General features: G+C 44.9%; 1 protein-coding gene across 2 annotated transcripts in view; it reads right to left on the minus strand.

Annotated features, from left to right (window-relative positions):
• The window catches only part of EPHA3 (EPH receptor A3), a 908,976-nt gene that overhangs the window by 425,438 nt on the left and 468,743 nt on the right, over positions 1–14,795 (minus strand). For both annotated transcript variants that reach the window (XM_069637202.1, XM_069637201.1), the window contains exons 4-5: positions 4,123–4,278; positions 1,113–1,448 (exon numbers count right to left, since the gene is read on the minus strand). In XM_069637202.1, coding sequence (XP_069493303.1) covers positions 1,113–1,448; positions 4,123–4,278 — 492 coding nt within the window. The remainder of the gene's footprint in view (positions 1–1,112; positions 1,449–4,122; positions 4,279–14,795) is intronic.

Below are 14,795 nucleotides of genomic sequence, written 5' to 3' on the forward strand. Positions count from 1 at the left end.
CGGATGAGAGCGGATTAAGGTGCCCAATTCAAGAATCGGGCTATCAATAGTCACTTGAGGAAGGCATCAACATAGCAGAAGCTCCTCGGACAGGTGATTTTCTGCACCACCAGGTGGGCTCTTATCAGTGCTGATGTCAGTAGACATACAGCTCGTAACTGGCAGCACCAGCTCTTTTTTCACAATCCCGTCCAAACATGAGGAACCCTCAGGGATGTCCCCAACACAACAGTTCTCGAATTTATGGGTAGGTGGCCATTTCTGAAGATTTCTCAGCCCAGGGAATCCAGGGGGCGGTGGGGGGCTACGACAACCTCCAATCTGGCAGTGGTGGTAGGATCATTACTGGCAACACCACTCTGTCACCCTCACCCCTAACCTTAGAAGCAGCTTCTGCCACTGACTTTAGAGTAACGGGACGGGAGCAGAGCAGAGGGGGGGCTGGAGGGGTGCAGAGGCTAGGCTTCCACCAGTTGTGCTGATGCAGTCCTGCCTCTAAATAAAGCCACACCCCTGAGTGTGAGTGTAGGAGTCTGTAGGCGGCTTCCGCCCGTCTCCATTGAGCCCTCAGTCACACTTTCAGAAACTGTCTTTTTTGAGAAATTTGAGGCTCTGGCAATTGTGGCTCCACTTAACCAACGGAATGGGTACAACATCCTCCAAAATGGCGGCATTCGGCCCATCTGATGTACACAGTCATATGCTACATACACCTAACTGCAGAAGTGGGCGGAGCTTGCAATGATTCCTTATGGGAATTTAGGACAAACAAACTCACCCTTTGCTGCTAAGGGGTTAAGAATTGCACCGGACATTGCCAATTGTCTTAGGTTTTTCTGTCTGTTAAACTCAACCAATGATCTAATATCATAACTTGGAATGCACAACTGAAGTTAGCTTGATGCATCCAATATTGTAACTTTGTATGGGTGCATATGACTGCCATTCCAAATGTTCAGGAAAGAGCTCCAAAATCTGCTACGCAATTGAAAGTTTTGAGTTACAAAGACAGGGAGGAAAACAAAAAATCAGTCCAAGAAGCGCATTAGGAACGGTCAAAATCACAGATGTAAAAGTATATTACCAATAGAGTAACCAATAAAAACACTTACCCGCTTGATTAGTAGTGATGCTGACTGCAGCAAAGTGCCTTGAGGGCACACTCAAGTCAGACACCCCATTCAGTGCTTCAATCTCAAACGTGTAGTTGGTGTGAGCCAAGAGTTCGGCCACCATGACAGTGGTGTTAGTTAATCCATTCTGACGTGGCAGGAAGTGCACGTTGCCTCTACAGGGTTCACACGTTTTAATGCTCCCCCCGCATTTCTTACAAACAATATTAAAGGTGACATCTTTTCGTCCGCCTGTGTCCAGGGGCCAGCTCCAATCCAGAATGACGGAGGTCTCGTTGATGAGCGAGATCACGTTTCGTGGTGCAGATGGTGGCCCTAATGTAAGATTTCAAAGGGAAAAACAATAGAAGTTGAAATAATTGCATTAGTGGATGAATTATAAAGTGTATACACTATTTTACATAGCTGTATCTGTTGTATTTATAGTCTGAAACTGTAATCCTAAAAAATTAAAACCATATATTTGCTGGTAAGATAGCTCAGTGGGTTGAGCGCTCACTGATGTGATCTGAGTGTGATCTGCAAGTTGCAGGTTTGAATCCTGGCAAGGCCAACTGAGCCTTTCGTCCTTCTGAGGTCGATAAATGAGTACCAATTTCGGTTGGGTGATATTGTATGTAAATATGCGCTTTGGATTAAGGTGCTATATAAATAACACATCATTATATATTTCTATTATTTTTATCATTTCCATTCCATTTCTTTTTTTTGCGAACAAATCCAGGACTTAAGTCAAGGTTGCTATGTGGAGAGGTCCATCACTGCCCTACAAAGACTCAAACAAGCCCTGGCCATGTTCGCTGCTAGAAATACGAAGTTGAAATGAAACAAAATGCTTGCTGCGAAGTCAGTGCTTTTGTGTGTGGTGTTGTACCCGTGGTGCTGCATGTGCTTCACGAACGCCTGCAGTAGCCATAAATTCATGCACATCAAAAGACTTTGCGGAAGTCGGTGCACAGTTAAACGTCCAGGGTCACATGATGAGTCAGAGAGCGCAATTTTACCAGTCGGTTTTGTGCAACTAGCACCAGGTAGATGACTACTAAATGAGCCCGAAACAAATGCTCAATAGCCATGGCAGCTTTAATTGTGAGATTTTAGCAACACGTGTGTGCAACATTGGTGCAACGGCAGGGACGTCATTTCATCAAAATGCCAGGGGTGGCGGCAGTGACATCACATGACCCTTGACCTCTGATTACAAAACAGGAAGTGGCATCACATAGCATTGTTTCTAAGTACACTATGAAAAATATGGTTACAATATCACTGTAACATGATATACATTTCATACAAGAATGTGCTGTAACTGCAACTTGCGATAAAACCAAAATACATAGCCCGAAATGGATGCTTATTCTACTATAAATGCTTTTTGGAGGGTTTTGGCTGCATTCTGAATTTGAGGTGTTGAAGAGCGGACTAAATCAGTGACTCACCTCCTGAAGTGTGCCTGAAATATACCTTTATTGAGTCTAGCAATTATTGTATAGAATTCCAGAAAGACAAATTGTTTGTTATTCCAGTTCTTTCTTATTTAGGGTCACTGCTCACTTGTGGAACCCCCTTTTTTTTTTTTAAGTTGCCTGGACAAGAAATCCAGCTACAGGCCAGGAGCTTCAATTTGTAAAAACAAAAAGAAAGTTTGTTTCTATTTTTGTGGGGAAGCAAGGAAGACCACAGGGGTAGCAAGGGAGACCTCAGGGGTCACAAGTGTGACCCCTGGCGATCCCAAAATGGCATCCCTGTGCGATGGCGGTGCAGACGATAGACGTTTGGAGAGAGCCACCACTCAATCAAAATAAAAGACGGCAACGCTCACCCAAATCACCTTCTTCATATTGATCACAGAAATGTGGGCCTCCACATCCATAACAAATAATTAACCCTTTCACTCCTGAGTCTGCAATGGTTTCTAATGGGAATTAGGACATATATGCAAAATGTAAGGGCAGGGAAAGGGTGAAGGCCCTTTGCCCCTGATTTCCCTGTGAAGCCGTGAAGGTATAGCGTTGGATCTCGGCCTCAACAGTGGACACAAATGATGTTTTCACCCCGGGGCAGATTATACATAGCACAGGTTTATGTTCTGTCTGAAAGATGGAAGACCACCCGATCATTGAACCCTGGCCATCGGGTAGCAGGACAATGGTTCAGTGCTGATTCTTAGACAAACATTTGCCTTTGATGGAAGTTTGCAATGATAAAGCGCGGCATGTTAGAGACACTGAAAGACATATGAGGGCTAAGGAGAGCAAGGGAAGCAAGCCAAAAGAAAGAAACTCTGAGAAATTGGAAGGAAGGAGACATTGGAAGGAATGAGAAAAGGGACTAGGAAGAAAAAGAACGAGAACGTGGTTACAAAAGAAAAAAAGTTTGAAACAAAGAAAGAAAGTGGGGAAGCGAGGGAGAACCAGAGAACGAGAAAACGGAAACGACAAAACCAAATGAGTTAAAAAGATAACCTTGCGTTCCCTAAATCTCAATCAGAGTTACAGTGTACATTAAGAACAATATGTAGACAAGTACAATTGTATATACAAATCAAGCTTGTGAAAGTAATATTTGCCTTATAGGTAATCAACCTTGGTGTAACAATGACACCATTTTTTGCGTAATGCACATGGAAACTTATACAGTAAAACACAGTCAGGCAAATTTCTTTGAAGTGTATCATTTAACTTGGTTACTCAAGTAACTATGTTAGCCTTCTATTGTGTAATGCAGGATTAGGTAGACTGTCACTTGCCAGATGTTTTGCCCATGGATCCCCTTGATCTGTCACCAATGACTTGCTGACTGGGGCAGCTGGGATTTGTAGGCATAAACATCTGGAGGGTGACACGTTGGCTACTCCTTGACCAGCGCTTTTATGGGCTTGATTGCTTATATATAACACATTGAAGTCTGTCTCTTGAAGGCACAATGGTTAGCAGCATTAACTTAATGATACACCAAGATCCAAACCTTAACCTTTCCCAATACTCACTGGTGCAAGCCATGGAAGGTGGGTCCCACTCTGCCCGGAAGTAGTTCCTATCACAGATGCAGCTCACAGAACCTTCCTCGTACGTGGAACTGTGCGGCGGGCATTTGGCACACTTGATGTTGCCAGAAAAGGCTTTGTAGAATCCGGCTTTACACGCTGTGAAACAGAGAAGCAAAACGGGTATTACAACCTACGTGAGTCCATGGAGGGACTAAGTACAATGAGTGGCAGTATGCTTTGCATCAACATCGATGGTATAACACCAATTTAAAAGGTGTTTCTTCACAATTAAGTTAAATGTAGTGTCTTTGACTGACTTCAAGAAAGAGAACACCTGTAAGGGACAAGTACTACGGCGAATGTAAAATATCTCTCAGAGGTACTCCTAGTAACATGCTTGTGATTCGCTGGTTTAGTGTTTTGTAAATGATAGGCATTGGTGTAAATGTGAGCCAGGCATCTGAAACCTGGGACATGAATTCCGGGGGGAGCCTCATCACGTGAGAGCTATGACAGGTGATGAATGTGACATCCTACCTATCAGAAACCATTACCAGAAATACCTTGACACGCCCCAAAAGAAGTCACCACGCCAACCAACTCTGCATTCCCCCATCAAAAGAACAAACGCTGGAGGTATAGGTTTTCCTCACATAGCACCCAAACTATGGAATGCCTTACCCAACGCACTCAGAGCTGAACCCTCCTTATCCATCTTTCGCAAAACCCCTAAAACCACTCTGTTCAACTAGCTCCTATCACACACATACCAGGCAACTAAGTTTTCAATACATCATATGTAACCATTAAGTTTGTAACATAACCACTGCTTGCTTTGTAACCACCAAGCTTTCGGTATCCTCTGTATCCTCTGTAACCAGCAAGATTCTCTGTAACAGCGCCACGATGCCGAAGGGCTGCTGCGCGCTTTAAAAATGCAAATAAATAAATAATGAATAAACATAAAAAATACACCGTACAAAGAAGCTAATAGTAAACCAATGGGATGGTGCAAATATGAAATAGATTACATGATTTAAAACAAAACATTTCCAACCATGTTCACAGCAGTACCTTGTACTGCTTTAAAGTTGGCGTGTTAGGATCTTGGTGGCTGATTTACAAAGACGTTGGTTGTAACGCAGATTTACTTCTGAATTACCTATGGAAAGAGACTACTTGATTCACACAGACATTAATTCTTGTATCTCAGACATACTCCTTACTTACCCCTAGTAAGCACAGAGTAAGTCTGGAGTAAATTAGACTTACTCATGGTAACGTTTTGGTGAATCGGCCTGTCTCTGTTTAATGTTCAAGGTCAGATGTGCTTTCACCCTGAGCCTATCATATGCTCCCATTCGGACAAGAAGGGTCTGATCTCTAGATGTATTTACTAAGACTGTTCAATGCACACAATCAGGGCCATCTTTAGCATTTTTGGGGCCCTGGGCACGGATATATTTGGGCCTCCCCGCCCCAAACTAAAGAAATTAGGTGATTCAAAATAAGCATCTTTACTCCCTTTAAGTCCCCTTCATTCTTGCTCTAATCAGAATGATAAACACGTAGTATTTGAAGGCCAGCATTAGCAGTGGTTACTTCTCTCCTAGTATAGATGCAGGATACGTTTGGTCAATAACATCCAGGAAAATAGGCAGCCTGTAGTATTAATTCAGGACCATATGTAAAGGTACATGTAACCCAGAAAAGAGAACTCGCATTATCTGCCTTACAGAATGTAAAAGTGCTCAAGCATTGATAGAGGAGACAAATTGGAGGGAAGGAGAATGCTACACATACCATAGCATGGATAGTGGATGCAGATTAGAAGCTATCAGTAAGGGGTCTGCACCCAGACAGACTGAGATTAGAACTGGGACATTGTTTTCAAATAGTGTTTTCATTAGCCTGTAGTGTGCAATGTATCAATGCTCACTATTAGAGTGTAAGCAACACTGTAGCCAGTGAAAGCATTAGTGCTGCTTTTTTGAAGATCATATCCTAAAAAAAGGAAGTCACTCTGCAGGGTTCACAATTTTGAAAGGTTTAGGGACTGGCAATTTTGAGAAGTTAGGCCATAAAAGATTAAATGAGATGCCCATGATCACACATTGGTTAAGGGGTGAAGCTGTGATGTGCGCCAACTCTGCAATTTCTGCATTTGAACAATTTATTTTCTGGTTATTACCATGAACTAAAATAATCTAATTTTATAAAACTGACTTGCAAAGTACACAAACACATTACTAAGCATGACAATTTTTAAAAACTAAATATTATGAAAGGGTGTTAAGTAAAATTGGAATGATTCTAGCTTCATTCTCTCCACCACCAAGGGAAGTTTATAAGTACCAGCGTACCAATTGATGTGATTTAGCAGATTTAATCTGTGGTTGTCTTTTGTATTTTAAAGCATTAAATACTTCCAAAATACTGATTTGTGAAATTGTAATTTATAAATGTGCAGAAAAAACTTTGACTTTTACAAAAAGGCAAACCATTTTTTCTGTCAACCGAGCAGACCTTAAAATATGCTTGCACGACGCCTGCAACATCTGGTCCACTCTCTTCTGTCTATGACGCCATCCACTCAAATGGCCTCCATAAGAAAAAAGATCAACTAATGGCCAGTGGTCAATGTAAGCAGGAGCGGTTGGGAGCGCTGTTCCTCTACTTTCTTTTTAATTAAGATGTATTGTTCCTTCACATTTCTTTTAAAAATAAACCATTCTGGAATGTAAGTGTAGGAAGAAGTTGGAGCTTGCACTGCAGTGCACTGAATGTTCCCTTAAACAGCAGGCACATTTGTTTGGGGGGGTTATATTGTGCGTGGGGCGTAGCTTGGTGATGGGGTTTGTGGGGTGTGGGGGCAGGCCAGCAGGGAACATAGTTCCACTATTTCTTTTCATACACTTGTACCACTGGTAATGGGCTAAACAATGCCCCCAGCATGCAAGAAGGCAAACATCACAGAAGACAGCACAGTAATGTAAGAAATATTACATGATTTGACCAGGATCACTGTATCGTCTGCTGGCAAAGCCAGGATACAAGCAGGAACGCTTTGGTTGCACAGCCTTGAATTTGGATACTTATTCACCACTTGGTCTAAAAGTTTATGCTCATCAGTGGAGGTGATTGCGAGGGGCGTGGCCAGCACGCATGCCGTGAGGACGCGCACTCATGGAGCTCCTGCCCGAGATCCTGCAACATGTGAAATCACGCCGTAAATACTACACAAACAGCATCGGTAATTACATCTGCGGAAAGGGGAACCTCTCCCCCCTGACTTGGCCCCACTCCGAAGCGAAATCGGACCCGGCAAAGTCTTGAACGGAACAGAGGGAGAGGTGCCCCTCTGACATCTAAGATGGCGGCGCTGACAGGACCTGGCGCCCCTGAGCAGAGAGGTCCTGCTGAGAAAGGGAGGAAATACTCTCAACTACCTGCACCTTCTACACCCGCTGAACGGTGCATCGACCCGGCCCCGATCCCACAATAGACCACGGCAGCGCTACGGGGCCTGGGAGGAGTCGAGACCCGCAGGCTACCTGCAGCAGAGGAAGAGGCGGACCCCCGGCTCGAGCCAGAGAGGGATCGAGGACGGAGACTCTTTACACCGCTTGAAGCAGGAAAAACGGGAGGCCCTCGTCGGGGAAGGTGGATGGCGGAAGGTGACCTAATGAGGAGAGCCGGGGCTCAGAGATACCGCTCAGCGGGACCCACGAAGCGGAGGACACCCGACCGCGGAGGGAGAGGGGCTCGGCCCAGAGCAAACATTGATTCACGGAACTAGAACCTTCTCCCACACGCTGATACTCCATTAATAGACCTGGGGGCAGGTTGGGCTGATCAATTGGGGCGTGGGAAGGAACAGAGCATCTGGGAAGCCCCTCAAACCAAGGACCGGTATGACAGAAGCACTGATCATCTCCCGCAACAGATCAGCACAACGCTATATGAGAGCACGGTGTGAGACCTCGCACAAAATTCAAGCACCAAGCTCCCAGACCGAGTACCACACAGGGACTTCACCTGGCTCATGCAGGACAGAGGGGAACGGACACACTCGGAGGGAGATCCAACCACGACACACCTTGAAGCAGTGGATACGTGCACGAGGACCCTTGCAAACACCCCTCATGCCAGAACTATTGAATAGAGACGCTAAGGAAGGAGACAAACGTGTGCCCCACACAGGGCTCCTCCATATACTCAAACTTAAGAGAGGCCTGGCAATCCACACACTCTCAACTGGAAATCTCTCCGGCCCTGCATAACGCTCAGCCTGCCACTGGTGACAGATCGAGGTGGAGCACACCGTTCATAACGATCTGCCTCACACCTGGATTGATGAAACTCTTGCAGGGGTTTTCAGTGGAACGCGTCCACAGATCCCTGTAAAAGTGCCCCCCGCCAGGCTCTCACACCCACGACCGATAATAGCTAAAATCTTACATTTTCGTGACAGAGAGTGCGATATTGCAGAGAAGGTGGGGAGATCAAAAGACAGGACTCCAAAATAGTGATGTACCCCGACTATACCCCCACGGTCCAGCATCCCAGAAATTCCTTCATACCAGTGAAAGCGAGGTTGAGAACACTCAACCTCAAGTATATGCTGCTCTACCCGTCCCGCCTCAAAGTACTATATAAAGGAAAAGCAATTTTTCTTGAAACCCCTACAGCGGCAAACGTATGGTTTGAGCACAATAACCTAGCAGATGATGGAGAGGAACCACGAAAAAGCAGATAGAAAGACAAACAAGCAATGTGAACACGAACACCAACAGAAGGTCCTACACTGAAGCAGAACTAGACAGTCAGATTGCTCAAGTGACCATAACAATAATACATCAACACCGGGCAAGAGAACAAAGAACCACGAGCAGACACATCGCCGACCCACCCCCACGTAAAAAGTGCAGGTCGAATGCCTACACACTGCCTGAACCGAAAGGCCTGGAATGGCCTAGAAGGCTTGGGAGCCCCTGAGCGCTGCAAGTTGGAAGCAACTGCTGGGGGCAGTTTGCAGTTCAAAGTTTTGGTTTATTCATTCATCCGAATGAAAGTTGTTAAAGTTGGTAAGTCTCCAGATTGCAATCAAATGAAAGCGGGGGGGATGCTGGGAGGGGGGTAAATATTGCGGACAATCTCCCTGGGGAACAGCGAAACCAGTAGAATCCTCCCTAAAGCGACATGGCGGGTAAAAAAATAATAATGACATGGAACGTGAGGGGCATTGGCACTTACCTTCGAAGGAACAGAATCAAGTCATACCTACACAGGAAAAGGGTGGGAATAGCGCTATTACAAGAAACGCATTGTACTAAAGAGTCCATGATCAAACTCCAGGAACACTGGGGGGGGGCAGGGGTTTGGAACCACTTATTCCAAATATGCAAGAGGCGTATATACCTGGATCCATCCGCAACTCCCCTTTTGGTTAATTAAATTTGAAAGCGACCCAGGGGGAAGATACGTGATACTCTGGGGACACAATGAACAACAGGAGCTATGCATAGTAAACTCATAGCTACCCAATAACAACATTCCCGCCAATTTGACCTTGATGTATGCTAAAATCACACAATATAGGAAGGGCCTGTTTATCTGGGGCGGGGATTTTAATTGCGTAAACAATCCAACGCTAGATAGGTCATTACCAGCACCAAAAACCATAATGGCAGCCATGACAGCACTGCACACTATGATGGACAGATTATGCCTGGCAGATATATGGAGAGAGCTTCACCCCCAGACCAGAAACTACTCGTATTATTCCTCCCCACATGGCCTCCGCACGAGGCTAGATTACGTTTTTGTGGGCAGAGAGCACCTACCCCAGATGGAAGAGGCACAATACCTCGGAAGAACGATCTCTGATCTTTCACCTCTGGTAATAGAATGGAACCAAACCGGCCCCAGGCCCCCTAACCCCATGTGGCGAATGCCGATAGAGGCCCTGACAGACCAAGCATTTAGAGACGAAGTGCAGGACTCGATTGACGACTATATAGAATTGAACAGGGGAAGCGTAGACCATGTGGGCACAGTATGGGAAGCCTTAAAAATAGTAACTAGGGGGGTGATTATGGCAAAAGAAGGAGGTATCAAAAGACAATTGCGTGAAGAACTGACAAAAGGGGAAGGAGAGATTGAGAGACTTATCACTGACCCCACAGACCCACAACAACACGAAGACAGGCTTAGCGTACTCCGAGACAAATGCTCAGATGCCTGGGAAAGACTCGCTAAAATTCGACCACATCACCAAAACAAACAGGGCACACATAGAGGCGGACAGACCTGGCAGGTTGTTGGCTTGGCTCTGGAGAAAGGAACACCCCAGACACAACATCACTATACTACAAGATGAGCAGGGCAATACACACCAGACCCAGCAAGGCATAAATTACATCTTTAAAAACTATTATACACATTTATACTCTCACAGAAATAAGGTCCCGGCAGATCAGATAACAGATACTCTGGAAGAGATGGGGCTGCCCCAGCTCTCCCTTGCACAAGCCGAAGCCCTAGAGGCAGACATCACAACAGAGGATATAGCAGAAGCAATGAAGGCACAGGCCACGTGCAAGGCCCCAGGAAGTGACGGGCTACCCTCAGAATTTTACAAAACATATGGCCCCTCCCTGATACCATTACTACACGAGGTATTCCAGGAAACATATGAACGTGGGGTCCTACCCGATAGCATGAGAGAAACCTTAGTGATCCCAGTTCTTAATCCAAACAAACCGGCTGAGCATTGTGACTCATATCGCCCATAGCTATGCTCAATTATGACGTCAAACTACTAACCACGATTCTGGCTCAGAGGCTATCCAGGATGATGGGGGACATTGTACACATAGACCAATGCGGGTTTGTCCCTGGCAGGAACACGACCATGAACTTACGCAGACTCCAGCACATTATAAAACAAACTGAAAGCAGTGAACCCTATGCCTTACTATCGCTCGACGCCGTTAAGGCGTTCGATTCTATTTATTGGGATTGGCTACTGGCTGTCCAAAAGTAATTTGAGTTTGGCCCAGGATTTATCAGGTGGATTTGTATACTCTACACCAAGCCAAGTGCGCGAGTAAAAACCGGGAGACATGTATCGGAAGCATGGAACATATGCAGAGGCACCCGGCAAGGCTGCCCGCTCTATCCCATGCTTTACATATTGGGACTCGAACCCATTGCCATTTTTTTCAGAAAACAATTTTTTTACTGCGGAATAAGACTAGGAGGGATAGATCATATCATCTCGCTTTATACGGATGACGTCTACTTTATGTCAGGGACCCGCACCTCAATGTCCCAACCATGCTATAGATTCTGGACAACTTCTCTAAAGTCTCAGGCATACAATTCAGCAGATTGAAGTCCTGTCTATTCCCACTAGCAGGCCTTAAAGACAAAAACACCCTGGAGCTCCCAACACTGGGGATACAATGGCAGACCACCACGTTTCGTTACCTAGGTATCCAGGTTATGCACACCCCGCAACTGATGTACGAACACAACACAAACGCTGCAGTACCTGCACTGCGCAAGTCAATGACCTTCTGGACAAAGCTTCCACTATCAGTGATGGGGAGAGCTTCAATAATCAAAATGATTGTCCTCCCTAGACTTCTGTATGAATTTCAAAATGTTCAATACTACATTAAGAATTCAGTCTATCGCCTACTGGAGTCAATAATTCGTAAATTAATCTGAGGGCATGGCAGACACAGAATAGCGCATTCCACCCTATTCCTACAATACACTCAAGGCGGAATCCAACTCCCAAACTTTGAAAAATACTACTTATCTGCCCAGCTTAGCTTCGTGACAAAATGGGTAGCTGATGAGACCACATCCGAGACTTTCCTCCTTCAGTCCATGATCTCACCGATGCCACTAAAACAGCTTATATGGGCGCCACACCACCTAACGAAAACCATACCCTTCATAGCCACCTTGGGAAGACAAAAATGGCAAAGAGTGAGGTCATTTAGCCACCTAACACACCTGTACTCCCCAGATATACCGATGATCTGGGACCTGTGTAAAACAAACTCAGATCTACTACACCTCAGGGTTTGGGAGAAGAAAGGGGTCTACACATGGGGAGACCTGTATGAAGGGGGCTCCTTCAGGGAGTTCAGCTCACTGCAAAATGAAGATGGGATACCTGCTAGCCAATATATATGATACAGAAGGATACGCGAAATAGCACGACATAAATGGGACACCTGGCCAGAAGAACCCGAATCGGATCCTCTCACAACTCTACTATGCAACTTGGGTGAGGGACAGAAATTGGTCTCCCAGATATACAGCCACCTCAGTGATAACCCCAACCCAAAAGGAGAGGTAATGAAAAGCAAGTGGGAGACCGATGCGGGACGAGAAATGTCGGAGGGGGAATGGAACAGGTGCCTAGCATTCCCCAAAGCCGTATCCAGAAACCACAGATTTCGCTTTATACAACTAAACATCCTGCACCGGACATATCTGACCCCTTACAAGCTAACTACATTCAACAAACAAGCAAGCCCCAACTGCCGTGGTGCAAAGCGGACAAGGCAGATCTTATACATATGTTCTGGGAATGTAACATTGTACGATCCCTATGGACAAAAATCAACCAGACATATGAGAAAGCGGGCACAACAAATTATAACTGGTCCCCAGAGGAATGCCTCCTGGGAACATACTCCAGAGCAGCAAAACTCAAACACCGGGTGAAACTAATGGACTTAATGTGCATAATAGCCAAAAGACATATCGCCATGTCCTGGAAAAAACTGGGGGGACCCAGATACAATGCATGGTACAACGAACTGGAAAGATGGGCTAATGCAGAAACAAGAGCATGGGAGGGCAGCGTTGCCAGGTCAGCTGAAGAATCTAGCACAGCCCTGGACGCATGGAAGGAAATAACTAGAACTATATTCTACCCCTCAGACGATAAACCCCCATGACCTAATGAGGCCTAGTCTACATAGAACTACAGCAACACAACGTCCCACAGGAAGACCCCTAAAGATGCAATGGGGCCCTTGGAACTTACGGAAACTCCCCATCCCAGCACCATACCCTGCTAAGAACCTCGATTCTGAGTGATATTGACTAAGACAAGGAGACAGTTAATGTTATTATGTTGACTTTTAAAAAATGTTTTTCGTTTATTACGAAATGCCAATGAATTTACAATAGACGCCACACATGCATGTGTGAATACGCAATGTTAAATACCAATAAACAAATTTAAAAATAAAAAAATAAAAAAATCATTGGAGGTGATTTCCTGGGTTTTACAACACCCCATCTGAGCAAACCAGTTTCTAGACCTTCATCATACAGATGACATGTTAGTTTGTATAGCAACTCCTATATGGTGCAGGTACATTGCTGATAATAGCACCTGTTGTGTTGCAAAACAAAGCACATATGCAGGCAGATTTATAAACTTCAAACATAGAACAGGCTCAGCAAGCCTAGCTTTGGAATGTGCTATTCCAATCTTGCAGATGAACACACATCTCTGCAATGAGTGCTTAACACACTGAGCTAACCTCTGAACCATTGCGGCACTCAATATATCAATATGCATTTCAACTTTGGCTACTGCACATGTTCAGCATAATTCTCACAGGAAGGAAAGAATGCTACAGGAGTTTGCCATAAGGAACACACATAGTATGTATACCAGAGTGAACATAGAAAGCATTACATAATGAATTCATCAAGGCAGAATGTACTTGTCAAAACAGAAAGGCAATAGGTTTAGAGCCTCGGCAGGTTTAGAGCCTCAGCAGCATGCCATAACATATCCTGACGTGTGCTGTTTAAGTCTGGTGAACAATGGGCCTTACCTCTTTAGATCAGGCAGCCTTGTGGGGCCCCCCTCCAAGGTAGGTGCCCTGGGCAAGTTCCACTTTTGCCCTCCCATAAAAACGTCTCCGCACACAATGTCAAGAGTTTAACACAACGTCACTTATTTAATATTCCCAAAATTCCCTCAGCCACATTCATCTGACCAAAGGCGAATTTCCAATTCGATACATTCTTTAGAATGCGATTCTTCGAGAGAGGAAACATTGCGGGTCTCCTTTTTCTTAAAGGGTAAATTGCACAGAGGACACCTGTTACATTTACAAGTGCAAACAGGACTGCTGCGTGCACGTTTTGTCATTTGCACTTCAAAGTGCAAAAGGAAGTAGGAGAAATCAGGCAGAATTGACTTTAGGACTTCTTTTTGCACTTTGCAATGCAAAATGTAAAACCTGCCTGCCATTACTTTTAGCCGGTGTAAAAAGCAGGTGGATTCCATAGGAATCCAAAGCATTTGCACATCCATGAAAATATCATGCCAGCGTAAATGCATGTAGATTCGTGTGGCAGAGGGGATGGGGGCAACAGAAACAGCAACTGTGCTCTGTACTCCTACTCCACCTCACAAATAAGGGAAAATACGGGGTTGGCTAAAAGGCATTTGTAAAAGTGTTAAGCATACCTTTTACCCATGATTTCTACTCAACTTCATAGCGGACAGTGAATTTACAAAAGCAGTTTTACTTTTTACCGGACTCTTCAATATGCCAACTATATTCAGACCCACATGTAAGCAGTGTATCTTTACTTTTAGTCATTAAAAATGAGCAGCC

The sequence above is a fragment of the Ambystoma mexicanum genome, chromosome 7p, assembly GCF_040938575.1.
Source record: "Ambystoma mexicanum isolate Mex_15411 chromosome 7p, UKY_AmexF1_1, whole genome shotgun sequence".
Classification (NCBI taxonomy): domain Eukaryota; kingdom Metazoa; phylum Chordata; class Amphibia; order Caudata; family Ambystomatidae; genus Ambystoma; species Ambystoma mexicanum.